At 42.6% G+C, this 26941-nt stretch overlaps 1 protein-coding gene across 2 annotated transcripts in view; it reads right to left on the bottom strand.

The window, feature by feature from the left end:
• Positions 1-26941, bottom strand: part of SV2C (synaptic vesicle glycoprotein 2C) — a 238883-nt gene that overhangs the window by 34732 nt on the left and 177210 nt on the right. For both annotated transcript variants that reach the window (XM_047778136.1, XM_047778137.1), the window contains 2 exons: positions 4650-4783; positions 4087-4176 (listed from right to left, as the gene is read on the bottom strand). In XM_047778136.1, coding sequence (XP_047634092.1) covers positions 4087-4176; positions 4650-4783 — 224 coding nt within the window. The remainder of the gene's footprint in view (positions 1-4086; positions 4177-4649; positions 4784-26941) is intronic.

Genomic DNA, 26941 nt, shown 5'->3' with positions numbered 1-26941 from the left:
ACTTCTCTAACTGCCCCTCTCCCCTCTCCTCTCCCCACTGGTACCCACTAGTTTGTTCTCTAAATCTGTGAGTCTGTTTTTGTTTTGTTATATTCACTGGTTGTATTTTTTAGATTCCACATATGAGTGATCTAATACAGTATTTGTCTTTCTCAGTGTGATTTATTTTACTTAGCATAATGCCCTCCAAGTCCAGCTATGTGGCAGCAAATGGCAAATTTTCATTTTTTTTTATGGTTGAGTATTAATCATATATATATACCACATCCTCTTTACCCACTCATCTGTTGATGGGACACTTAAGTTGCATGCATACCTTGGTGATTGCAAACAATGCTGCTATGAACATTGGGGTCCACGTATCTTTTCAATTAGTGTTTTTGGTTTGTTTGGATATATACCCAGGAGTGGAACTGCTGGGTCATTTGCTAGGTCTATTTTTAGTTTTTTGAGGAATCTCCATATTGCTTTCCACAGTGGCTGCACCAATTTACATTCCCACCAGCAGTGCATGAGGGTTCCCTTTTCCCCACATCCTCATGGACCTTTATTATTTGCATTCTTTTTGACAGCCATTCTGACTCAACATACTACTTTGGGGACACTTCTCCACTCATTAATGTTTGTGCATGCGTTTACTGGCACCCATGGGGAGCCAGGCCTTGCACTAGACTCTGGAGATACAAACATAAAACATCACACACCCTCCAAGCAATTACCATACAAATTAGAAAGTATTCTGATGGAACTCTATATCAGATGGGAGAGACATATTATACAGGACACCAAGTTGGCCTGAGAGTGAGGGAGAAGTCGTCATGGACTGTGGACTTTGAGCTGGAGCTTATGGAGAAACATGTCATTTGCTATATGTGCAAACTACTTGATGGGCATTCTAAGTGAGAGGAATCCCAATGCAAAAATCCAGCAGTGTGAGAGAAAAGACTGTGTTGGAAACCACAAAAAGTTTGGGATCCCTGAAGACCAGTGCAAGGGCAGAGGGCAGTGAGTAATGCGGGCTGAACCAAAACAGTGGCAGTAAGGATAGAAATTAAGGGACTGTGTAAGAGAGATTCAGGGTAGAGAATAATAGGATGTAGTGACTTCTTGGATGGAACAGAGATAAAGGAAAGAAAGAAATAGGATAGTTTTCAGGGTTCTGGCATGGGTGGTATTGGCGGTACTTGCTGATAGAATTTTGGACAAGGAAGATGTTTGGAGACTCTTAAGGTGAGAAGTTGAGATTTAGAAATTCAGAATTTTAAGGGCTTATAGTACATAGGAATTGGCCACAAAGCCCATCAAGACACATGGCTGCAGCGCAGGAGATGTGTCCATTAGGAAACAGAGATTGAGGAAGGAACTGAGACCAGCTAAGGAGAGTGTGTAGGGTTAAAAGAGAAGTTGGCTGCAAATTAAGCCCTGCAAAACAATGTGAAAATAGATGCATAGGAAGGAGAGTTTAAAAAGGAGAACTTTGGAGTTCCCATTGTGGTTCAGTGGTTAATGAACCCGACCAGCATCCATGTAGATGTGGGTTCAATCCCTGGCCTCACTCAGTGGGTTAAGGATCTGGCATTGCTGTGAGCTGTGGTGTAGGTCGAAGACATGGCTCGGATCCTGCATTGTGGTGTAGGCTGGCAGCTGTAGTTCTGATTCGACCCCTAGCCTGGGAACCTCCATATTCCACAGGTGTGGCCCTAAAAAGACAAAAAATAAAATTAAAAAAATAGAAACAAATAAAAATAAGACCTTGCAGGAGGCATGCAAATTCACTGTATTGTAGATATGACAAAGAGAAAGACAAATTTGTCACGGTGGAACCATGCAATGACTTTGAAAGTCACATATAAATGATTTTGAAATTATCCATTCTTTTAGAATGTTCCCACTTTATCCCATCTAACCTTTATACAGTAATACTAACCATGAGTGAACTTGGTAAGTCAGACCTTCTAGAAGAAAAAGCAGGTTCACAGGGCAATGAAGCCCTACAGAGACACCTTCTCAGAAGTTTTGGGTAAAGGGTATCTCCTCATCTGGCTAAGAAAGGTTAGGTGACACTGAGCATCTAAATGATGTCTCAGAGTTCCTGTCGTGGCGCAGTGGTTAACAAATCCGACTAGGAACCATGAGGTTGCGGGTTCGGTCCCTGCCCTTGCTCAGTGGGTTAACGATCCGGCGTTGCCGTGAGCTGTGGTTGCAGACGCGGCTCGGATCCCGCGTTGCTGTGGCTCTGGTGTAGGCCGGTGGCTACAGCTCCATTTAGACCCCTAGCCTGGGACCCTCCATATGCCATGAGTACAGCCCTAGAAAAGGCAAAAAGACAAAAAAAAAAGAAAAGATGTTTCAAGATTGCTCTTGCCATATGGTCCTTTAATTTTTTTTTTTTTTAAGGGCTGCATCCTCAGCATATGGAGGTTCCCAGGCTAGGCGTCAAATTGGAGCTATAGCTGCCAGCCCACGCCAGAGCCACAGCAACTTGGGATCTGAGTCGAGTCTGTGACCTACACCACAGCTCATGTCAATGCTGGATCCCACTGAGCAAGGCCAGGGATCGAACCCTCATCCTCATGGATGCTAGTGGGGTTTGTTAACCACTGAGCCACGACGGGAACTTCTATATGGTCCTTTAATTTAAAAAGTCTTCCTCTACTGTGCATCCACTCAAAAGAGGAGCCTATTTAAAGGCTTCCAGGTCCTCAAGGGAGGCCTTCCACCACTGATCTTCATTTCTCCATTAACTGCATAACCATTCGGCTAATTAAGAATCTGTGATAACTGGGATAGATGCCAGACTGAAGTGTATCTTCATATTATGAAAAAATTCATTTGCTACTAAAAAATGAAATGAATAAAGAATATTCAGGAGATTGTTTAATCAGGAACCATTTCACATATTTTAAGACCTATAATTGAAATTATTCATAAGACACTAAAAATCTTACATCCCCCAAACCTATTTAATTTTTGTTCAAATATAGTTAATTTACAATGTTGTGTTAGTTTAAGTGTTCAGTAAAATGATTCAGTTTTATATACATATACATATATATATATATATATTTTTTTTTTTTGCTTTTTTTAGGGCCACATTTGCAGCATATGGAAGTTCCCAGACTAGGGGTTGAATCAGAGCTACAGCTGCTGGCCTGCACCACAGCCACAGCAACACGAGATCTGAGCTGCATCTGTGACCTACACCACAGCTCATGGCAATGCTGGATCCTTAACCCACTGAGCAAGGCCAGGGATTGAACCCGTATCCTCATGGATACTAATCAGATTCGTTTCTGCTGTGCCATGATAGGAATCACTAAATTCATTCTTTTTAGGATTCTTTTCCATTATAGGTTATTATAAGATATTAAATATAGTTCCATATACTACACAGTAGGTCCTTGTTGTTTAAAACTATTTTATACGTAGTGGTGTGTATATGTTAATCCCAAACTTCTACTTTAGCTTCCACCCCAAACCTATTTTAAACGTTAATCTAACTGTATGCTGCATATATCAAAGGATTTAAAAACCATTGTTCTGGAGTTCCTGTCATGGCACAGTGGAAACAAATCCAACTGGGACCCATGAGATTTCGGGTTCCATCCCTGGACTCGCTCAGGAGGTTAAGGATCCGGTGTGGCCGTGAGCTGTGGTGTAGGTCGCAGATGTGGCTCAGATCTGGCATTGCTGTGGCTGTGGCATAGGCCAGCAGCTGTAGCTCTGATTCGACCCCTAGCCTGGGAACCTCCATATGCCACTAGTGCAGCCCTAAAAAGCAAAAAAAGGAAGAAAAACATAAAAATAAAAACCATTGTTCTTTCCAAGATATTCCATGCATCCAATTTTCGTTAATTTAGACTGGTTTTCCTATTGAGAATAAACTTTATAACCAGTGGCTGGAAGAGCACTCCATACAGAGGGAACAGCACATACAACAGCAGTGCAGCAGGTTTAGGTTAAGGTCCGGAGCACTGGAAGCTGAGAGTGGCTAGTGCAACAAGAGAGTAATCTACAGTCAGGCCTTTTCAGAAACAGTTTCTTGAGACCACTGGTGTAGAAGATCCACTGAGAAGCAATGCTCACCGTGAAGACCTTCTCAGGCTGACCCCGTGCTCTCATGTTTGTGTCATGAATTAACTTCAGAATCATCCAGGCTTCATCATGTTTTCCAACCTAAGAAATATGAGTAGACAGTAAAGTGCCAAGAGATGAAACATACACACTCCCTCATCTTCCAGTATGCTATTGGTAGAGCAAATCGGATGTAACAGTGCGAATGCACTTCGGTTCATCCTGCTGGAACACACAGACCACGTGGATATCCTCCAGCACCTTAGTTGAAAGGATGCGCCTCTAACTAGAAATAGCACCTTTGGGTTGTAAATTTCATTTCTAAAACAATAACCCATGTCGTCTTCATTGAGGGGAATGACTTGCTGGAGGAGGAACATTAGTGCTTTCTGGCCACGAGGCAGCTTTATCACGTGGTTGCTTGAAGCAGGCCTCCATAAAACCAAACCCTCCACAGTTCCATAGCAGGAAGGAAAAAGGTCCCTCTTGAAGAGGCCAATATATTCGCCTAGAATTGAAAGGAATCCATCCCAATGCCTGTGGCTTCTTTGAGTATTTATAAGGATGAGCGTTACCTCCAACAAGAACCGTGGGCTTTCAGGCATGAACGTGAGGGCCACCACTGACGAGACACAGGGGAGGGCGCAGACGATGACAAACACACGCCAGCTGTGAAACTGGTAGGCCGACCCCATGCTGAAGCTCCAGCCTGGAAAAGAAGAGGGGGAGGGGGTGAGGGAGAGCACCTCGCAGACGGCCTGCTGGGGGGATCGAGGATCCCACGTCACTGTGGGTGTCCACACCTTGAACTGATTAGGCAAATCTCAGCACCCATGGAAAAGTGAGCTGATCGGGACATTAGCCACAAGGAACCAGCTCAAGTTGAAGACCACCAAGAGCAGTGCTGAGAAGCAAGGGGTCTGGAATCAAGGGGTCTGGGCCTAAGGATAGGGGTGCATATGTATTTGGACAAACAAACTCCACGGCCAAGGTAAATGAAGGTGGGATGGTGCTTTTTCCAACAGAACCCCGTGTGGAGCATCTTCCCTCTGCTCCTTCAGATCACTCTCTTTCTCTCTCTCTCTCTCTCTTTTTTTAGGGGCATACCCATGGCATATGGAAGTTTCCAGGCTATGGACTGAAATGGAGCTGCAGTTGCCAGCCTACACCATAGCCACAGCTACGTGGAATCTGAGCTGTGTCTGCAACCTACACCACAGCTCATGGCAATGCTGGATCCTTAACCCACTGAGTGAGGCCAAGGATCAAACCTACATCCTTATGGATACTAGTCAGGTTCTTAACCTGCTGAATGGGATGGGAATTCCATTGCAATGACTAAAAACTGACATTTGCCAACCTTTCCACATGTACCTGTCAACCACCCAGTCCAGAGAATTTTATATTTCTAAATAGCATTTTATTATAATATGATAAAAACAAGCCTAATGGGATGCCAAAAAAATTCTCTTCAAGGACTATAAGAAAACCAATATTTGAGTGCATATAGAATGGCTGAAAGTGAAATTCAACCATGATTCTAAATGAGAAATAATGAAGCATATCAAATCTAATTGAAAACAGAGAGGCAATGCAGAGAAGCATAGATGAATTATGTGAGGCGAAATTCACATTTTTGCAATGCTTGGTATTCAGAAGGCTGCTGTGAGCAAAAGTAAGACAGTCTACATTCCATCAGCAGGAAATCAGTGTAATTATTCATTGTTTGCACAGGAGGCAAGTGAGATTCTGGAGGTGACATGACTTCCTCAAGGCTACGTAGTTGAAGTTTTATACTAGAATTTTCACCAGGATTTGAGGCAGAATCTTATACCACACACGTCCTCACATCTACGCTTACTGGTAAACACAGAATTTGTTGATAAATGATGTAAACACCAATGATAATGCTACATTGATCTTAGATTTTATAAGCATTTTCCAGGACTGTTATACATGAAGATTACGTGGGATGCTAAGGATTACATCGTCAACTTTAGGAGAGGATGTCTACTCTCTATGTTTTGTCTAGCAGGAGTCCAAATGTCTCAAATATGCAACACACAGAAAAAAGTCTAATACATAACCGAGAGAACATACTTCTTTCACATTTGATCTGAGAGCCTCATATAAAGGAATTCTTTTTTTAAAAGCATTAGATTCTATTCTTTTTACACACTGGGTGAAAAAGAAAAGCTTTAGATGTCTGAGTTCAGCTAATGCAATGTTTTACATTTCGGGTGATCACATAGTCCAAAGGGCAAGAGTGAAGACGAGAAGAAAAGGTCTCTGGACCCTCTGCTAAAACAATTTAATTCAGAAGATGTTTTTTTTTTTCTTCTTTTTTTTTTAGGGCTACTCCTGTGGCATATGGAAGTTCCCATGCTAGGGGTCAAATCAGAGGTGCAGCTGCCAGCCTACACCACAGCCACAGCAATGCCAGATCCTGGACCTACTGAGCGAGGCCAGGAATCAAATCTGAGTCCTCATAGATACTAGTTGGGTTCGTGACTGCTGAGCCATGATGGGAACTCCTGGAAGGTGCAGTTTTAACAACAAAAATAGGATGAGTTACTTAACCAAGGAGAAAGTCACACTAAGAGGACAGAGCAGGAAGCTTCTTGCAATAATGTTCCCTCTCTGCCAAAAGATGTCCTCATCCTAATGCCCAGAACCTGTGACGATGTCACCTGACACAGCTAAACAGATTTTTGCAGGTGTGATTTAGCTAAGGATCTTGAGACAAAGCTATTATCCCAAATTACATGGCTGGGCTCAACACAGGTGCAAAGGTCCTGCAAGAGAGAGGCAGGAGAGTCAGAGTGAGAGAAGGAGGTGAGATGAGGGAAGGAGTGGTCAGATTGGAGGAAGGTTTGATGACACCAGAGTGCTGGCTTTGAAGATGGTGGATGGGAGTTCCCATGGTGGCTCAGCAGTTAAGGAACCCGACTAGCATCCGTGGGGTTGCAGGTTCAATCCCTGGCCTCACTCAGTGGGTTAAGGATCCGGCAGTGCCATGAGCTGTGGTGTAGGTTGCAGATGTGGCTCGTTCTGGCGTTGCTGTGGCCCTGGCATAGGCCAGTGGCTACAGCTCCGATTGGACCACTAAGCCGGGAACTTCCATATGCCTCCGGTTTGACAAAAGGCAGGAAAAAAAAAAGAAGAAGAAGAATATGGTGATGGGGCCGCAAACCAAGGGCTGCAGGTGGTTTGTAGAAGCTGGAAAAGGCGAAGACATGTATTCTCCCTCCAGCTTCTAAGAGGAGCTTCCAGAAGCCCTGGCAATCAGGGCTTCTGACCTCCAGAACTGTAAGATAATAAACACATGTGGTTTAAAACCAGTAAGTCTGTGGTGCTTTGTCAGAAGCAGTCAGAAAGCAACACACTTCTTTGAAGTTACAGCTCTCTGAATAACTTGATTGACAGAGGTTACATTGGAGAATGTCAGCTCTTCTCTTTGAAACCGCAGCCTCTCTGCTTTTGCTTGGATGTTTCCAGATGCCTCTCCAAGGACGTGAGGCTTCTTCTTCTTCTTCTTTTTTTTTTTGGCTTTTTAAAGCCGTACCTGCAGCATACAGAGGTTCCTAGGCTAGGGGTATAATTGGAGCTACAGCTGCTGGCCTACACCAGAGCCACAGCAATGTCAGATATGAGCCATGTCTACAGCCTACACTACAGCTCACGGCAACACTGGATCCTTAACGCACTGAGCGAGGGCAGGGTTCAACCCTGCAACCACATGGTTCCTAGTCAGATTCATTTCCACTGCACCATGATAGGAACTCCCTTGAGGCTTTTTCTTGACAGTTGGTCTTAGAAATATTACCCTTTATTCTCACTGCTCCTGAATATCCCTGCAGTGGGGAGAGAGACTAATGGCAGTATGATTCCACTTCTAACAGTTTTCAGCCTCTAGAGGAAACTGGACCACAAAGAGCTAGAATCTAAACCCAGAAGAGAAGCAGCCAGTCCAGAGTCTAGCTCTCAGCCTAGAATGTGGTTTTTTCAGGTACAGATTCTTCTGTCCACACCAGCTGAAGCTGAGCCTATTCATTGCAATTCCAGTCCTTCTCTGTTACCTGTGAAGTCTATCTCTGGTCCCTTGCTCTGTGCATGTGTGTGTGTGTGCATGTGTGTACACGCACACAACAGAAACTGATTCGCACCTGTGTCTCTGAGCTCACCTTCTGCTGGTCCCCTCCCTCCCTTGGTCCATCCCACACACCTGCTTTCAGTGTTCCAAAGACACAAGGCTTAATTTCATTTTAGGGCCTTTGCCTTATTTCCTAGGAAGCCTAGCCAGACATTGAAAGGACGCTGGTTGAACTTCAGCCAGTCTTTCTATGTCTTTTGAAGTAGAGGATTTTTCAGTATTTCTTGTCCTCAATAGAGTCCCTTTGGGGTTTTGGGTGTTTGATGTTTTCCCTTGCTCGTAAAGCTCTGAGTATTTGCACACATGGATGCTTCCTTTACACTTTCCCAGTCTCAGTTTAAGGTTATCTCTTCAGAGAGGCCAGGAACACCCAGTCCTACTCTTTTCCCCAAGGCCTGTTTTATCGTTTACACAGCACTTCCTGCCATCTCAAACCATGTTCCCTGATTTGCTTACATGTTTACTATCTGTGCCCCTCCACACTACGAGAGCAGGAACCCTGCTTTAGTTACTCACAATACATCCCCAGTGCCTACTGCAAGTCCCGGTCCACAGGAAGTGTTCTTGAAATGTTTGTTAAATGAATGCACACACACACCCACACCCACACACCCACACACACCCCTTTGTGTGTGTGTGTATGTGAACACATGCAGCATCACCGCAGGCTACAAGACATTAGTTACTCAGGTTTTCTTCTGACCTTTTCTTCTGAATCCACACTAAACAGCAAAACAACGTTGATTAATTTCTTTCCAATTCAATTTGTGATTTATATACAAATTGATGATCCCTTTTAAAATGACACTGATGATTCCTTTTAAAATTACACAGTTGTATGAGTTTGATAAGAGACACCATCATAATCAGGACACAGACTGTTGCACCCAACACATTCCTTCCTGCTGTGCCTCTGGAATCACAACCCCTGCGCCATTCCTAACCCCTGGCAAGCACTGATCCCCTCTCTCTCCCTAGAGCTTTGCCTTTTTGACAGTCATATAACTGGATTCACTGTACACACCATTTTATTTTATTTTATTTTATTTTTTGTCTTTTTAGGGCCACAACTGCAGCTTATAGAAGTTTCCAGGCTAGGGGTTGAACTGCAGCTGGAGCTGTAAGCCTACAACACAGCCATGGCAATGCCAGATAGGAGCCGCATCTGCGACCTACACTACAGCTCATGGCAACACCGGATCCTCAACCCACTGAGTGAGGTCAGGGATCGAACCTGCATTCTCATGGATACTAGTCAGATTCATTTCTATGGAGCCACGATGGGAACTCCTTTATTTTATGTTTATTTTTTACAGCTGCACCTATGGCAATATGGAAGTTCCTGGACTAGAGGTCTAGTTGGAACTGCAGCTCCGACAACACTGGATCCGAGCTGCATCTGTGACCTACACTGCAGCTTGTGGCAATGCTGGATCCTTAACCCCCTGAGTGAGGCCAGGGATCGAACCTGCATCCTCACAGAGGCAACATTGGGTTCTTAACCCCTGAGCCACAACAGGAACTCCCAGTTTTTTATTTTTATTTATTTATACTGAAGTATAATTGATTTACAATGTTTCAGGTATACAGCAAAATGATTCAGGTTTATTTACACACACACATATTTATATATTCTTTTTCAGATTATTTTCCATTATACATTATTATGAGATATTAAACATAAGTTTCTTGTGCTAGACAGTAGGTCTGTGTTGTTTATCTATTTTATATACAGTAGTTGCTGTTAATCCCAAACTCCTAATTATCTCCCTCTATGCCTTTCTCCTTTGGTAACCATAAGGTTGTTTTCTAAGTCAATCTATTTCTGCTTTGTAAATAAGTTTATTTGTATCATTTTTTTAGATTCTATATATAAGTAATATCATACGATATTTGTTTTTCTCTTTACTTTACTTAGTATGATAATCTCTAGTTCTATCCATGCCAATGGTATGTTTCATTCTTTTTTAAGGCTGAGTTATACTCCATTGTGTATGTGTGTGTGTTGTGTGTGTGTGCTTTACATCTTTAACCATTGTTCTTGTACCCAGCTCTTAAAGTCTACCTTCTCATATAGCATTAAGCATTCATGCAAACTGTTGCACATACCAATAATTTTTCCTTTTCATTGATGAGCAGTATTCCATTGTGTGGATATATCAGTTTGTTTACCCACTCACAGGTGAAAGAGAGTTGAAATTTTTCCAATTTTAGGGGATGATAAATAAAGGTGTTATAAAAATTGTACACGGGATTTTGTGTGCCCCAAAGTTTTCCCTTTCTTTTGGGTAAATAGCTAGGAGTGGGTGAATTAAGTCATATGATAAGTACATGTTTAGCTTTATAAGAAGCTGCCAAGCTATCTTTCACAGTGGCTGTACCATTTTGCCATCCTATCAGTAGTGTATGAGAGTTCTAGCTGCTTCTCACCCTTCCCACCGATTTTTTGTCAGTTTTTTTTGTTTGTTTGTTTTGTTTTGATTAAATTTTGGCCATTCTACAGTGGTATCTCATCATGGTTTTAATTTGCACTTCCCTAATGTCTTGTGATATCTTGATTTACTTTCTATTCATTTTTCATACTTTTATTGAGTGCTTCTATGTGCTTGTCACAGTGCTGTCATGTGGAGGCGAAGACTTATTCCCTGCCCTTGGGGAGTCAGCATCTAGAAGAAGAGGCAGATGTGTTAACAGATACAATAAACAGCATGACTCATGCCAGAACAGGTTCTAAAGAAAGTGTAGGATGAGCATAGAAGGGGCAGAGGTATCTATCCCAAGAAGTCTTCTCTCAAGAGCCCTGGCTAGATTTCCTGTCCAAATTGGATCCAAGAACAAAGAGAGAAAATTCTTAAATTTCTAACATCCAAGTTAGAGATACAATTCAAAAAAGTCCTTTAGGAGTAGAGGAACTATATATAAAGGAGATAATCAAAAACACCTTCTGGGAGCTCCTGTCATGGCGCAGTGGAAATAAATCTGACTAGGAACCATGAGGTTGCAGGTTTGATCCCTGGCCTCAATTAATGGGTTAAGGATCTGGTGTTGCCGTGAGCTGTGGTGTACATTGCAGACATGGCTCAGATTCTGCGTTGCTGTGGCTGTAGCGTAGGCTGGCAGTTCTAGCTCCGATTTGACCCCTATCCTGGGAACCTCCGTATGCTGCAGGTATGGCCCTAAAATGCAAATAAACAAACACATAAATAAATAAAAATACCCCCCCCAAAAAACCCCAAACCAAGCACCTTCTGTATAGCACAAGGAACTATACTCACTCTTCTGTAATAACCTATATAGAAAAAGCATCCAAAAGAATGGATATATGTACGTGCGTAACTGAATCGCTTTGCTCTATACCTGAAACTAACACAATGTTGTAAATCAACTATACTTCAATTAAAAAAAAAAAGAAGAAGTAAATGAGACCAGCCAGGACGGTGTCATGCCCAATCCTCAACTCCCTCCTACTATATTACAACCATCCTATTTGGAGAAGCAGAGGAAAGCCTGAGGGGTAGGAGAGAGTCCTAGAAAAGGGGTTCATCCATACTTCCCTTTTACGATATGCCCTGGGTGTGGGGGAGACTGATGGATGACATCCTGTGGGCTGAATGAGGGACAGACACAGGGAGGGTCTTGAGAAATGACCGAGCAGGTGCTTTGTAAAACTAAACTCCCATTATCTAGGTTAGAAATGAATGAAAGAATGAAGGAGGAAAACACTGACCTCCATAACTACTCAGCCAGGACCTCTCCGGGACCCCCTCCCCAGGTCCCTTTCAAGATGGCTTCAATTTGCATTTGAGAGACGCAGAACCCAAACCATAGACATCAGGAAGTGGGGAGACACCAGAGTGGAGGGAAGGGGACTAGGAATGTGATACAAGCCACATGCAACTGGGAAGGTAGTTGTTGCTTTAAGATATTCATCCTCACTTAGAAAAATGGATTCTCTCAACTGAGCCCTTCATGTTGGTACTATGCCTTTTTTGTCTTAAAAAAAAAAAAGATTCTTGCATAGATGGTGGTTCTAATTATCCTCTGGACTTTGTTTAAATACCCATTAAGATGTCATACACAGGGATTTATCTAAACATAATGTAAATTCCATGCCAGGAAGGACCTCGATTAGGGAATTACAGAAAGCAGTTTACTGCATGGTGCTAATCAGCATGGCGCTAATAAGTGTTGTGTATCTTGCATGATAATCAGAGCCATTTACCAGTCTCAAGCTGGTATGCTCTGTGACCACAGAAACCAGATGCCTCCCCAGCTGCCTGATGTCTGAAATCTTCCAAGGTGCCAAGGAAGAAGTGGGGGATACATGTAGAAGAATGCTGGCTTTCGTGTTCTTCCGGGCTCTGTCCCTGAAGTGCTGGTAAACTGATCTACTCTGGTTGCTAGCTATGTGATATTATCAATCACCTGGACTTTGGTAAGAAGGCAGATTTTAGGTATAGGACACAGATCCAATGTTCTAAAACTTTAGCATTAATTAATACTAAAAATAAACATCATAGGTGAGATCTGTTTTCAATAGCTATCACCTATATTTCTTTTTCAGTGGTCTTCACTCACAAGGCACACAGGCAACTAACATTCTCCTTGGAAAAGCAGTTCCAAATCCATTTTCTCAAGGGGCTAACTAACATAAAGGTTAGGAAGGGAACAATGACCAGATGTGTTTCTTTTTTCTTGCTTTTTAGGGCTCCACTCTCGGCATTTGGAAGTTTCCAGGCTAGGGGTTGAATAGGAGCTGTGGCCGCCAGCCTACGCCAGAGCCACAGCAACGCAGGATCCAAGCCACGTCTGTGACCTACACCGCAGCTCAAGGCAACACTGGATCCTTAACCCACTGAGCAAGATTAGGGATCAAACCTGCATCCTCATGGATCCTAGTTGGGTTCATGACCACTGACCCACGATGGGAACTCCCTGATCAGCTGTATTTCTGATTTTATTTCTAGAGAAATGAAATTTTATCCCCTAAACCTGTCGCTGGTTTAAAACATAAATACTATCTAATCAGCATGAACCATTGATCCTCAGCTAGAAATTCAGGTTATCATGCATCTGGTGTCATCTGTGACGCTGTAAGATTGAACCAGGTGCACCTGGATAGTCCCTGTGGCTAATATCAGCAAGATTTTTCACCTTCTTCCCATTTGCTAAAAATAGGGGGCGGGGAAAGGAGTAGTTACATAAACTAAGGTACAGGCACATCTTAGGAAACCACATAACCATTGGCAAAGAATGAGGTAGGTTTTCCCAAATCGATTTGGAAACTAAGAAACAATGCTCAGTGAGAGAAAAACTCTTCCAAACAGTGTAAATAGTGATTTCATTTTTATAGATACATAAACTATATCATTACATCTAAAAAACAAGTGGGAAAAAAAGACACTAAACAATTTTATATGGTTATTCAACGTAGTGAGCGGGGGCCTATGGGGAACTTCCACTTTGGCGTTTTGCATCACCTTGTATCACTTTTTACGTAAAGGGGAGAAAAAAGCTTTTCAAAGAGTTGGAAGCCTTTGATTTTTATGAAATATAAGGTCTTAAGGGAAAAGAGAGAATAAGGAAACTGGAATGATACCTGTGACACTCTTCAGCATCCATATAATTTGTTAATTCTGATTGTGGGTTTGTTTTTTGGTTTTTTTTTTCTTTTTTTTTTTTTAGGGCTGCACCTACAGCATATGGAAGTTCCCAAGCTAGGGATTGAATCAGAGCTGCAGCTGCCGGCCTACACCACAGCCGCAGCAATGCCAGACCTGAGCTGCATCTGTGACCTACACTGCAGCTTATGGCAACGCCAGATCCTTAACCCACAGAGGGAGGCCAGGAATAGAACCCCTATATTCATGGAGCCACTGTTGGGCCATTAACAGGCTGAGCCACAATGAGAACTCCCGGATTGTGATGAATTTAAACAGTGATACTACAGGGTTCATTTATGGAGAGCAGTGAGAAAGTGCCCTGGTGTCTCTGAGTCGGAAAGAAAATGATATTCACAGACCATTCATCTTTAACCTGTAACTCTAGCCATACTCTGATTTTGGATCCTTGGGCCAAGGTCAGTTGCATCTGGAGCAGTAAGTGCATGAGCGTTATTGCTGACAGTGATACACAAGTCAGCCACACACACACACCTACACACATACACACACAGAATTGGAGAGGGCGTGCCTACAGCTCAGCATCATGCCTTCGAAGTAAAAGCCAATTCAATTGCAATTACGCATCCCACGGAGAGGGTCCAACTAAGTGCAGGAGCCATCTGTCTCCAAGAGCAGGTCCAGGCAACACGCTGACCCTTCCTGCTAGTTTCTCTGCTTCCAAGCTCTGGTGCTACCATTTGGAAGAGACAGAGCCAGTGGTCAACAGCAGGAGGACGTCACATCGTACCTCTGATTCCTCAGTTTGCCTTGAGATCCTGACCATGCTTTTGAAAAAATAAACTTCCATGTGGCTTTGGAAATGCAGAAATTCCTGGGCTTAATTTTCAGTATATCTCTGCGGTTGAGTGCTCCAAATATGAAAAGAAAGAACGAGAAGAACTTTCTAAGAGTTCCTGGAGAAATTATGTAAGATTCATTAGAGCATGGTACTTCCCAAGCTTCACTGACAGAATAAAGAATCCAAGGATTTGAAAAAAGCTGACAGCATAAAGACTGTGTGTGTGTGTGCTTGTGTGTGCTTGTGTGTGTGTGTTTTAAATAAAAATCTACTTTGAGTGTGTGTGTGTGTTTTAAACAAAAAAATCTCCTTTGGTTTTTTTTTTTGTAGACAAGAATGTAGTACTAAGATTATGAAAATGTAGGTCAATTCAAGTTTTATCAAAGATTTTTATATAAATATATACCACTATAGTCTATGGGATGGTCAAATCTTAACCATATACAAATGAAGCTTATATCATAAATGCATATAAAGGCAGCTCATTACTCCATAAATACACATCAAATATATTCCTATATATTATCTTATGGCATATATGGGCACACATTAACTTTCCTTCTCTATTTTACTCACATAAATACTTATTTAAAAGAATTGTATACTGTATTTATTTAAATACTCCTGTATTTAAAAGGAATATTTACTGATCACAAAACACTGGGGAGTCTCATGTTAGGTAGACAAGTGGACTAATAGACTCTTAAGCCCTTTCCAGGCTAAAGTTTTCCTGATTCTAAGATGTTGTATCTGGATAAGATGAAGCCACAGGAAAACTCTCTTGAGTGTAGATCCATGGCAAGAAAGGGAACACTTTCAAGACCAAACAGAACAAAAGAAACTTGTCAACTGCCCTTTGCACTGGCACAAGTTCCCAAAGGCTGGTAGGGGCCTCAAAGCAGAATGAAACTTACTCTCTATATTAGCAACTCAGTCAATCTGCTGTCACATCAGCTGAGCTGAAAATACCTTTTATTTTTATTTTTTTCCTAAGCAGTGCTCCATATAATATCATGGTCCCTATTCTATTCCAGATGAGGATTTCTTTTTGTCCTTTTTTTTTTTTCGCCATTTCTTGGGTCGCTCCCGCGGCATATGGAGGTTCCCAGGCTAGGGGTCCAATCGGAGCTGTAGCCACCGGCCTACGCCACAGCCACAGCAACTCGGGATCCAAGCCACGTCTGCGACCTACACCACAGCTCACGGCAACACCGGATCCTTAACCCACTAAGCAAGGCCATGGATCGAACCTGCAATCTCATGGTTCCTAGTAGGATTCGCTAACCACTGAGCCACGACGGGAATGCCTCTTTTTGTCCTTTGCACGTGGTGTCACCAAGATCTTCCATAAGATCAGCAAGGGCTCTCTCCCCATTCCCAGCAGATTTTTAATGAAGCAGCACAAAAATGCCAACAGAATCCATTCTTAGTTTAAAGTTGGTCTCCCCAGGGCAGGCATGAAGAAGGGGCTGTAATGTGTCCCAGGTTGTGACAACAGAGGTCAGCCCGAGTGTTCTTTGCTGCTGATGTCAAAGGTCACCCTCGTGTGTCTCCATTAACTGATGATCTCTCTACCTGCTCCTGTTTTTCTGGCCCCATTTCTCTCCTTGTAGCCTCTGATCCAGAACAAATCACTTAACACTTGACAAGTGAAACAGCTGCTTAGCTCACAAGTCAGGCCCCAAATGGCCTTTAGAGCTTTTAGGGCTGCACCCGCAGCATATGGAAATTCCCAGGTTAGGGGTTGAATTGGAGCTACAGCTGCCAGCCTACGACGCCACAGCCACGGCAACGAGGGATCCAAGCCATGTCTGCACCCTACACCACAGCTCATGGCAACACCGGATCCTTAACCCACTGAGCGAGGCCAGGGATCAAACCTGTGTCCTCATGGATCCTAGTCGGTTTTGTTAACCACTGAGCCACAATGGGAACTCCCTAGAGTTTTTTCGTTTATGTCAAATAAATTCTATTGTAACAGGCTAGAAAAATACCTACAGTTACAATGACCTGGGGGCTCAAGGAAGGGGACATCACACCCGGCTTCCAGGTACAGAGGATGGAACTAGGACTCTGGAGAGGTCGGCCCTCTGAGCCCCAGACCTAGATATTGCTCACCTGGGTCCAATTTAACCCCACCTGGAGAAGAGCCTTTCCATCATCTCAAGTACCTGAAGTTTACCCACACTGGATGCTTCGCCAAAGGATCCCCCAGGCCAAGTGGAGACATTCAACCTTCCTTCCTCACCGCCCTCCAGACCAGAAATATGGGGCACAGTCTCCACTCTTCACCCTCCCTGAGCCTAGTCAATCACTGAGAAAAATGATGCTACTTTCTGTATTTCTGCCAAACCTTTCCTTCCACCTGTGCTTCAGCCCAGGCCCTCATCCCTCACCCAGGCCATCCTCATAGGGCTGATCTGCAGCTGCCATGGATGTGTAGGGCTGTGCCCACCACTGCAGTACTGCAGTACACAGTCCTGGTTACTGCCTTGCATCCTGAGCCTTGGATCTCAGCAATGGAAGGGCCTCAGGACCTGGCTCCTGTGCTTTGGCTTTCTTCTCTGATTGGCCAGTGCCCCATGGTTATATAATTTTAATATTATCTCTCTTTTTTGCTTTTTGTGAACAGTGTGTATTAATTTTTTTTTTGTCTTTTGTCTTTTTAGGGCTGCACCTGCAGCATGTAGAGTTTCCCAGGGGTCTAATTAGAGCTGTTGCTGGCAGCCTACACCACAGCCACAGCAAAGCCAGATCCAAGCCTTTTCTGTGACCTACACCACAGCTCAGGGCAACACCAGATCCTTAATCTGCTCGGCGAGGCCAGGAATAGAGCCTGCAACCTCATGGTTCCTGGTCAGATTCGTTTCCGCTGCTCCATGATGGGAACTCCTGTATTAATTTTTTTTAAATTATGGAATTGTTGATGTACTATACTGTGTAAGTTTCAGGTGCTCCACTCTTAAAGGCTATACGCCATTTATAGTCACTATAAAATATTGGCTACATTCCCTGTGCTGTGCAATATATCTTTGTAGCTTATGTATTTTATACATAGCGGTTTGTATCTCTTAATCTGCTACCCCAATCTTGCCCCTCCCCGCTCGACTCTCCTTATGGGTAACCACTAGTGTGTCCTCTACATCCGTGAGTCTGTTTCTTTTTTACTATATTCACTATTTTATTTTTTGATTCAACCTGTAAGTGATATCGTATTTGTCTTTTTCTGACGTATTTCACTAAGCATAATGCCCTCCAAGTCCATCCATGTTGTTGCAAGTGGCAACATTGCATTCTTTGTTATGGCTGAGTAGTATTCCATTGTGTATGTGTGTGTGTATGGATCTATTTCACATCTTCTATATCAATTCATCTATTGATGGACATGTAGGCCACTTCTCTATCTTGGCTATTGTAAATAATCCTGCCATGAACACTAGGGGTGCATGTATCTTTTTGAAGTAGTTGTTTCCATTTTTTTCTTTGGGTATATACCGTTGAGTGGAATTACTAGGTCATATGGTGGTTTTACTTTTAGTTTTTTGAGAACCCTCCATGCTGTTTTCCATCGTGGCTGCACCAATCCACATCCCCACCAAGAGTGTATAGTTCTCTTCACACCTTCACCAGCATTTGTAATCTGGACACCACTTCTCTTTAATGGAGCTTCCAATCAGCTCCTAATCTGCCCAGTCTAGTCTATCTCCCATGTACCTTCAAGAGATCTTTCCATAAGAAAAATCAAATCACATCACTCTCTAGTTTAAACATTTCAGTGGTTCTCCATTGGCCTTTCAGGATAAGGTCCGGATTCTTTCATGTGGCCACAGGCCCTTCAAGGCCTGGCTGCTGCCCATCCCTCCAGCCTCCTTGCTCAGAAGTACCTCCTGCCACCCTCTGCTACCTGCTGTGCAACATCTTTGTATCTCTACACTTCCCCATCCTTGTCAATATGGAGAACTCCTAAACTTCAGTCTTTTATTAACCGGAGAGGAACATTCTCTGTAGATTCTTCCAGACACAGTAAAAGGTATTCACTCCCCTCAATGAGCTATCTTGGGATCGTGCGAATTCCCACGGCCCTGAGCACGGTGCCTGACACAAAGAAAAGCTGCAGTAGAGTGATCATTCATCTGCAAATCTGTTCCTGGAGGGCAAGGGCCATGTCTTATTCATCTTTAGTACAAAACACAGCAGAGAGTAGTCACTCAACAAATGCTCATTTAATTAATCAATAAAGAAAATATGTTCTTGGATTCCTTTATAATCAGAGAGCTTGCCCAATACCTTCAAAAGTGACTCTTTGCAAACCTATCTATTATATTTCCTAATTTCTGAATAATATGGAATTTTCTTTTCTTTTGGTAACTGATTTTTAGCTTAATTTCCTTGGAGCAAGAGATCATATTTGGTATTTTTTTGAAATATGTTGGAAATAGAGTGTGTGGTCCATTTTTGGTTTTTTTCTTCTCTCCAACTTCACTGAGATATGATGGACAAATAAAAATTGTATATATTTAAGATGTACAATGTGATTTGATATGAGTGTATCTTGTGAAATGATTATCATAATCAAGTTAATATACACATATATCACTCCACCTTTTTTTTTGGTGTGGGGACACTTAAGATCTACTATCTTAGCAAATTTCAAGTATACAATATAGAATTATTATCTTTCATCGTTATGCCACATATAGAAGGACAGTCACATTAGATCCCCAGAATTTATTTATTTTATTACTGAAAGTTTGTATACTTCGCCAGTATCTCTTCATTTCCCACAGTTTCTAATGTTATATCTTGACAACAGCCAGATGGAAAGGGGGCTGTTGAGCAATGCATGTATTTTCTTGTGGACAAACTTAATATTTTCCCCACGCAAACTAGATTTCCTTTCGAAAAAATAAAACTCTTAAGAATTAATATATTAATATGTAACTCAAAGAGACTTTCTTTTAATACATCTTTAAAGCATGTTTCATACAAGATGGCTTGAAGATAAAACACGGGAACCCAAATCAGTTCAATTGCTGGCAGAACCCCAATCCACTCTTGCCTGTCTCTGATTTATGACCCTGCATGAAACATACAAACACCATTTCTCTTTACCCGCCCACTGCCCCCTTCTCCTTTGTTTCAAAATGTCAGGCATCTAGCAGAGTTAAATTTCACCTTTGCTCTCTGGAAAGGCTGCCTGCTTGGGTCATTAATCTTGGCCCAGAAAGAAGCTCCTCGCTGCTACTGACTGTAGAAATGACTGGCCCTGGTGCATCCCAGGGAATGGCTTTCAAGGGCTATGGCGCCAGAAAAATCAAACCCAGAGTGACCGAGTCTGGAGGCAGTAGTTTTTCATTCAATCTCGCCGTCTTTGGCTGCTACTTAGGAGAAATGATGTAATAACTCAGGGACCCCACGGTGACAGAGCACAAGAGCACGAGAAGACCACTGCCCCAGTAGAGCTGCTATAAAACCAACTTGGACCAGAATGCTAGTACCAGCACTTACAGATGCCCACGTGGGCTCCCTTCCTCCTCATGACAGTGCACCAGCTCTGATTACAGTTGTGGTAAAGGACAGGAAGCTCTGAGCACCAACTGAAGCCTCCACGAGGGACACAGATGAAGTAGATGCAAGGCCTGCAGCAGATTCCCAGAAAATTTATAGTACACTCACCATGGGCCAGGCACCTCACACACATTCATCTTGTTTAATACCTCCACAGTCCTGTTTTCTCTGCCACCCCCACCTCCACCCCAGGGTGGCCAGATAAAATCAGGTCAGCAGTCAAATGTGATCTACAAAAATTTTTTAGTATAAGTATGTCCCATGAATATTCGGGGTATACTTATACTGTAAATTATTTGCTATTTATCTGACATTCACATTTAACGAGGTACTATAGTTTCATTTTTATTTGTTAAATCTGGTAATCATACCTCAGGAGACATCTGGCAACACCTGGAGATGTTTTGGTTACTGTGGGTTTGGGGGAGGAGGGTTACTACTGGCATCTAGTGGGCAGAGGCCAGGGATTCTGCTAAATACCTTACAATGCATAGGTCAGCTCCCCCATGTCTAAAGAATTATCCAGCCCAAATGTCAACAGTGCCCTGGATGAGATCCTGCTGTAAACCTGTTACTGTGCCTGTCTGTGGCATAAGTACTCAAAACTAATAGAGATAATAAGGATATTTCAAAGCTTGTCTTTCAAACAGAGGTTTGAACACAGACTTCAGACTACCTTAGATTTCATTCCTGTATGAATAAATTTTGTTTTTATGTTAGTTTTTGCTAGTTATAAGCTCCTTTGTTTTGGTTTTTTGTTTTGTTTTGTTTTGCTATGAAATTGATCTAGAGGGGTTGTCTTTTTTTTTTTTTTTGGCTTTTTAGGGCTGCACCCATGGCATATAGAACTTTTCAGGCTCAGGGTCGAGTGAGAGCTACAGCTGCCAGCCTACGCCACAGCCACAGCCACGCAGAATCCGAGCCACATCTTCAACCTACACCACAGCTCAAGGCAACGCCAGATCCTCAACCCACTGAGGGAGGGCAGGGGTCAAACCTGCAACCTCATGGTTACTAGTTGGATTCCTTTCTGCTGTACCACAATGGAACTCCTTTTCCTTATCTTTTAAATGTACCCTAAAGAATAATAAAAGTGGCATATACTAAGAATAAAGAAATGCCCCCCCCCCATTTTTCCACTGCGGCATTCTTCTTCAAATGCTTTCTGATAACACCCTCAGCTTATAAATGGTTAGTACCACATGAAAAGGTAGTAACTATCTACTTCCTCTAGCATTTCTATTCTTGCTTCACAGGGCAGGGAAGTTTGCTCTTAAAATGCCCTGCTAATCCTCAGGAATGGGGACAGAGTACAAGCACCTGGTTTCAACCACAGGTCCCTACAAGGTTACCCAATAGAGCTTTGGCCAGTCAGCGGGAGGGGCTCGCACTGGTTCCAAAGATCTGCACTTAGAACGCTGGGTTCCTCTGGGCTCCTGCTTTCCAGAGTCCATCTCTCCGTTCCCATCCATCACTAAGCCCTGTGCTATCACATTGACCATAGTTCCTAGCCTCCTGGCAGCCGTTATGGCCACCTTCCATAATGATTCGCCTCTCCTGACCCTGCTGGTTAATCATCCAGTAAAATCACCTCAACAATGAGCTGCTCTGTGGCAGCCTCAACATTTCCTCCCTCCCCATTGTCTCTAGAATTTGCCCATTGGCACTTCCTCCCTTGTCTATATGCTGAATACAGTGTGGATTCCCTTTTTCCTATCTTGAGCTCCTTGTATCCTAGGTGGTTCCTCCCCCCTAAGTTGTTAGAGTCCTTACAGGCACACACTGACCAGCCTTTCATATATGCTCAGTCAATATACTCAGCTTAGGCTCCACTGGGACACCTTCACATCCCCCTTTACAGATTTAAAAAGTGAAGATGAATGGATTAAGAAGATGTGGTACATATATACAATGGAATACTACTCAGCCATAAAAAAGCACAACATAATGCATTTGCAGCAACATGGATACAACTAGATTCTCATACTATGTGAAGTCAGACAGAGAAAGACAAATACCATATCAGTTATATGTGGAATCTAAAATATGGCACAAATGAATCTATCTATAAAATGAAAGAGACTCATAGACATAGAGAACACGTTGCCAAGGGAGTGGGATGGACTGGGAGTTTGTGGTTGGTAGATATAAACTATTACATTTAGAATGGATAAGCAATGAGTTCCTGCTGTACAGCACAGGGAATTATGTCCAATATCTCTGGGCAAAACATTATTAAAGATAGTATTACAGACAGAATATATATATATATGACTGGGTCAGCAAACTGTACAGAAGAAATTGGCATAACACTGCAAATCAACTATACTTTAATAAACAAGAGAAAAAAAAAAGAAAAAGTGAAGATTTAAAAAAATCAGCCTTAACACTGAGTTACCATTGTTCAACATAAGTAGTCTTCAGGATCATGCAAATTATAACCACAATGAGATACCATTCCATGCCCATCTAGGGTTGGCAAGGATGTGGGGCAACCAGAACTCTCAGACATTACCCGTGGGAGTGTATAATGGTCCAACTTTAGAGAACTGACAGTTTCTTAAAAAGTTAAACATATATCTACTCTGTGATCCAGAAAGCCTACTCCTGGGTATTTATTCAAGAGAAATTAAAAATGTAAGCAGAGCCGAGGCTGCTCAAAAAACTTGTATAAAAATAGTCAGAAAGCAGCCTCTGGGAAAATTTAAATTAAGCCCTCTCCTTCCCACCAAAAAACTCCACATAAAACGGGAGGCAATTCAAATGTCGATTAACAGGAGGATGGAGGAACACATTATAGGAATCTGCCTAAGGGATACTACTTTATGACAAACAGGAATGAACTACTGACACATGCAGCAGTATGATTTTTTAAACAAATTTATAAAATATTATACTGAATTAAAGAAGCCAGAAGATTCCATACTTTATATGGAATTTAGACATGGGCAGAATGAATCTATGCCTATAGCAATCAGATCAGTGGTTGACTCTGGGGCAGGGAGTGAGGAAACGACTAAGAATGGGTGTGAGGGAATTTTTAGGGAGGTAGACGTGTTCTATTATCTTGATGTGGGTGGTGGTTACATGGATGTATACAATGGCTAAAATCCATTGAGGGGTACATTCTTGCAATTTTTTGTGGGCAAATTATAACCTCAGTTTAACAAAGAGTGGTCAGATGACAGCAACAGCAACAAGACTACATCGCCAGGAACACACCAAAGCTCCAGGCATAGGACTAGATTCTTTAGAAACTAATCGGATTGGAAGGATTCAAATTGCATTGCTTTGGGCTTAACACTATGTCAACTGGTTGTGTCGGAACAGACAACATTCTTTTCGCTGTTCATAGCAGAGGTGACCAAAGGCCAGGCAGGGCTCAGGTTCCATACTGAATTTCCTCCCGCTGTCTTGGCCAAGCTCGCCTAGACACAGGTTAACTCCTGAGGCTGTTACCCTTCTGACCATGAAGATGTTGCCCAGACTGGTCTCTGGCAGACATCTAAGTGAATCAAATACGCACTACACAGAGCCTGCTTAATGAACCACTGCACAGTCCGGAGCTACTATGTCTAAGGGTTCAAGCCTTCACAGAACATATAGTTCTAACTTCTGTGACCTCGATGAGTTCTGCAGCTTCCACCATAACCCTTACAGCCAAACTCCACACACACACACACACACACACACACACACACACGTTATAGAGAATATTTAGCCCCAGAGACAGCAATAATTGTGAGCTTACTGAATAAGATTATATGTTAATAAATAAGATTAATAAAATAGTAGGGAAAGCAAGGAATTTTTTGCCTAACTCGGTGGCTCTCAAAGTTTGGTGCCCATGGAACAGTTGTGGAGGTTTCTAAATAGCACAGATGACTGAAGGTCGGTGTGCTGTGAAGTCTGATGACTGGCTGGGATAAACAAAAGGAGGCATGATTTGATACAGAGGTATATTAAGGAAGTTTTTTTTTTTTTTAAAGGTTTTCAGAAGTCTAGCAGTCATTTTCACTTAATAGGTGGTAGCCTGAAGAAGTTCAAATTCAATTTTAGAGACTTATGAGCCTGATAACAAGGAGGGACTTGTTGGTTAGATCTGTTTTATAAACGCCTTTGCCTTCTGAAGGCAAAGTGAAGATGCAAACCAGCCATTAGTTTTATGAAGGGCTTGAAAAGATCAGCATAATGACATTTATTTTATTTTATTTTATTTTATTTATTTATTTATTTATTTTGCTTTTTAGGACTGTACCCATGGCATATGGAGGTTCCCAGGATAGGGTTTCAATCAGAGCTACAGATGCCAGCCTACACCACAGCCAGAGCACCACAGCTCACAGCAATGCTGGATCCTTAACCCACTGAGCAAGGCCAGGGATCAAACTCACAACCTCATGGTTTCTAGTTGGATTCGCTTCCACCGTGCCACAACGGGAACTACCGTAATGACATTTTAAAGGAGAGGCAGATTAAGAAAAGATTTGGAGGTGGGTGAAATTCTGGCCACAAAAATAATTTTCACTGAAACTGCCCTTCTTCAATCAGAGTCCCGTTTGCACAAAGGCAAACCAAAGTGACTTCTAAAAAATACCCCACAAGCCCTCCAGCAGACTGAGTTTCTGGAGAGGAAGGGAGGAAAAGTTTCTGGCATTAAATGAGGACTGGCACAAATCCCAAAGCTAAAGTGCATCACACATCCATTCTAGACTGTTCTAAGAAACGGGAGACTGCGATTAACCTTAACGGACACTGGGGGGCACCCTGGGTTCACAGGATACACATAGATGAGGTGTTTTTTTAAAAAGCCTTTTCCTTGGTGATTTTTACTTGCAACTCTGAGGGGGAGCTGGAATCCATTCAGACCCACGACTGTCCCAAAAGCCAGGGCCTCAAAAGTTGTTGTGCTTTTTCTTTCCAGCAGGGTTCTCGTTCATGTGCATTCTAAGTCAACTCTTAAATTTGACCTGGTAAGGTACCCACCGGGCAGGATAAATACATAGATTGGGATGGCAAGGTGCCCTCCAGCTCTGAGGACCAGAGACCCAGCCAGGGGGAGCCAAGCACAAAGCAGCCTCAAGGGAGGTTAGATTACAAGATGGAGCCCTTAAAGGGTTGCAGATCACTATTACTGTTGCTGTTTTCTAATTAAAGTGTGGTTGATTTTCAATGTTGTGCTAATTTCTGCTGTACAGCAGTGACTACACATATATACACTCTTTTTTTAAATTTTAATATTCCTTTCCATTATGGTTTATCCCAGGAGACTGGATATAGTTCCTTGTGCTACAGAGTAGGACCTCACTGTCTCTACGTTTTTTCAATTTATTTGTTCATTTATTTATTATTTTTCTAGGGCTACACTGGATCCTTAACCTACTGAGTGAGGCCAGGGTCACTGCTTTGTTCCCTGGCCCAGGGAACTTCCACATGCCACGAGCATGTCCAAAAACATAAAAAAATTAAATAAAAAGGGTTCAGGGAAAACAATCTGAGAGTGTACTTTGTTTCTACGAGGAGCTACAGTAGGGACTCCCTTCTCTGATGGCCCAGGGCTCAGCAGAACCTGGGGGAAGGGATAGGGGTGGCCTGCAGTGACGGCGCTGATAGATCTCACCAGGTGATGGTGTTCGGTTTTAATGGGCACAGGCACAGCGCTGCTGATGGAAAGGTTATTTGAAACCAACCCACAATCTGGGATGTGGGTAGGCAGAGTCTGATAGAGCAAAGGAATGTCTACCTGGACACAAATCCCAGCTGGGATGATGGGGCCTGAGGACAACTCTGGGGTCACAGTAGAGAAACAAGTGTGAGTCTGTGAGGACCAGCATGAGAAAAGGAGTCTAGAACCAGGGCTAAGGGAAAGAAACACTGTGGACATGCTGGGGCTGGTGAGGACGGGGACAGTGCATGGGCGAGATGACAACATGAGAAGATGCTCTTAAGACCCACTGGTCTGGGATCCAAGCCACTTGATATAATTAGAACCAGGGAACAGCAGAATACATTCATGAATTCTTGTCTGGGAAAACCAACTAAACAGAAAAGACAGAGCTAGAAACATATCTTAAGAGCTACAGCATTATGATTCTGATAATTCCTGGCAGGAAAAAAGCTTTCTTGTATCTGGAAAAAGAATAAAACAACTTTGGTCACCTTGACATATTAGAAATGAGTAGAGAGAATCACAGAATTTAATAATGGCCTTGAATGATATTGAGTGATTATTAGTATTACCTTGAACTGCTGTGTCTCCTCTTTCCATGGGGTAGGGAAACACTAGAAATCTCTGGTTAGCAGAGAACTTTCTGATAGTGAGTATTAAAAATTGCACACATACTAAAATCCACTTTTGGGAAGAGGGGGGGCTTATAAAAGCAAATAAAATCAAGAATGAGTCTCATTTGCCTGATATGACCTGGAAGAGAGTCAATTTGATGGCAAAGGATTCTTTTGATCATTTTTCTTTACCTCAAATAGCAGTTTCTGTTGTTGTTTCCTAGTTATATAAACAATACATGCTTATGTGGCAAATCCAAGAGATACAGACTATAATTTAAAAGAAGGCAAATCCCCCCAAGTTTCATCACCCAGAGGTAAACATAATTAACAGTTTGGATTTAGTACAATTATTAGTATTTAATTAAGCCATGAGAAGATTTAGTAAGAGTCTTGGGAAAA

The sequence above is a fragment of the Phacochoerus africanus genome, chromosome 4 (assembly GCF_016906955.1).
Source record: "Phacochoerus africanus isolate WHEZ1 chromosome 4, ROS_Pafr_v1, whole genome shotgun sequence".
In the NCBI taxonomy this organism is placed as follows: Eukaryota; Metazoa; Chordata; class Mammalia; order Artiodactyla; family Suidae; genus Phacochoerus; species Phacochoerus africanus.
The sequence above is the reverse complement of the archived record's forward strand: the minus strand, read 5'-3'. Positions and strand labels throughout refer to the sequence as shown.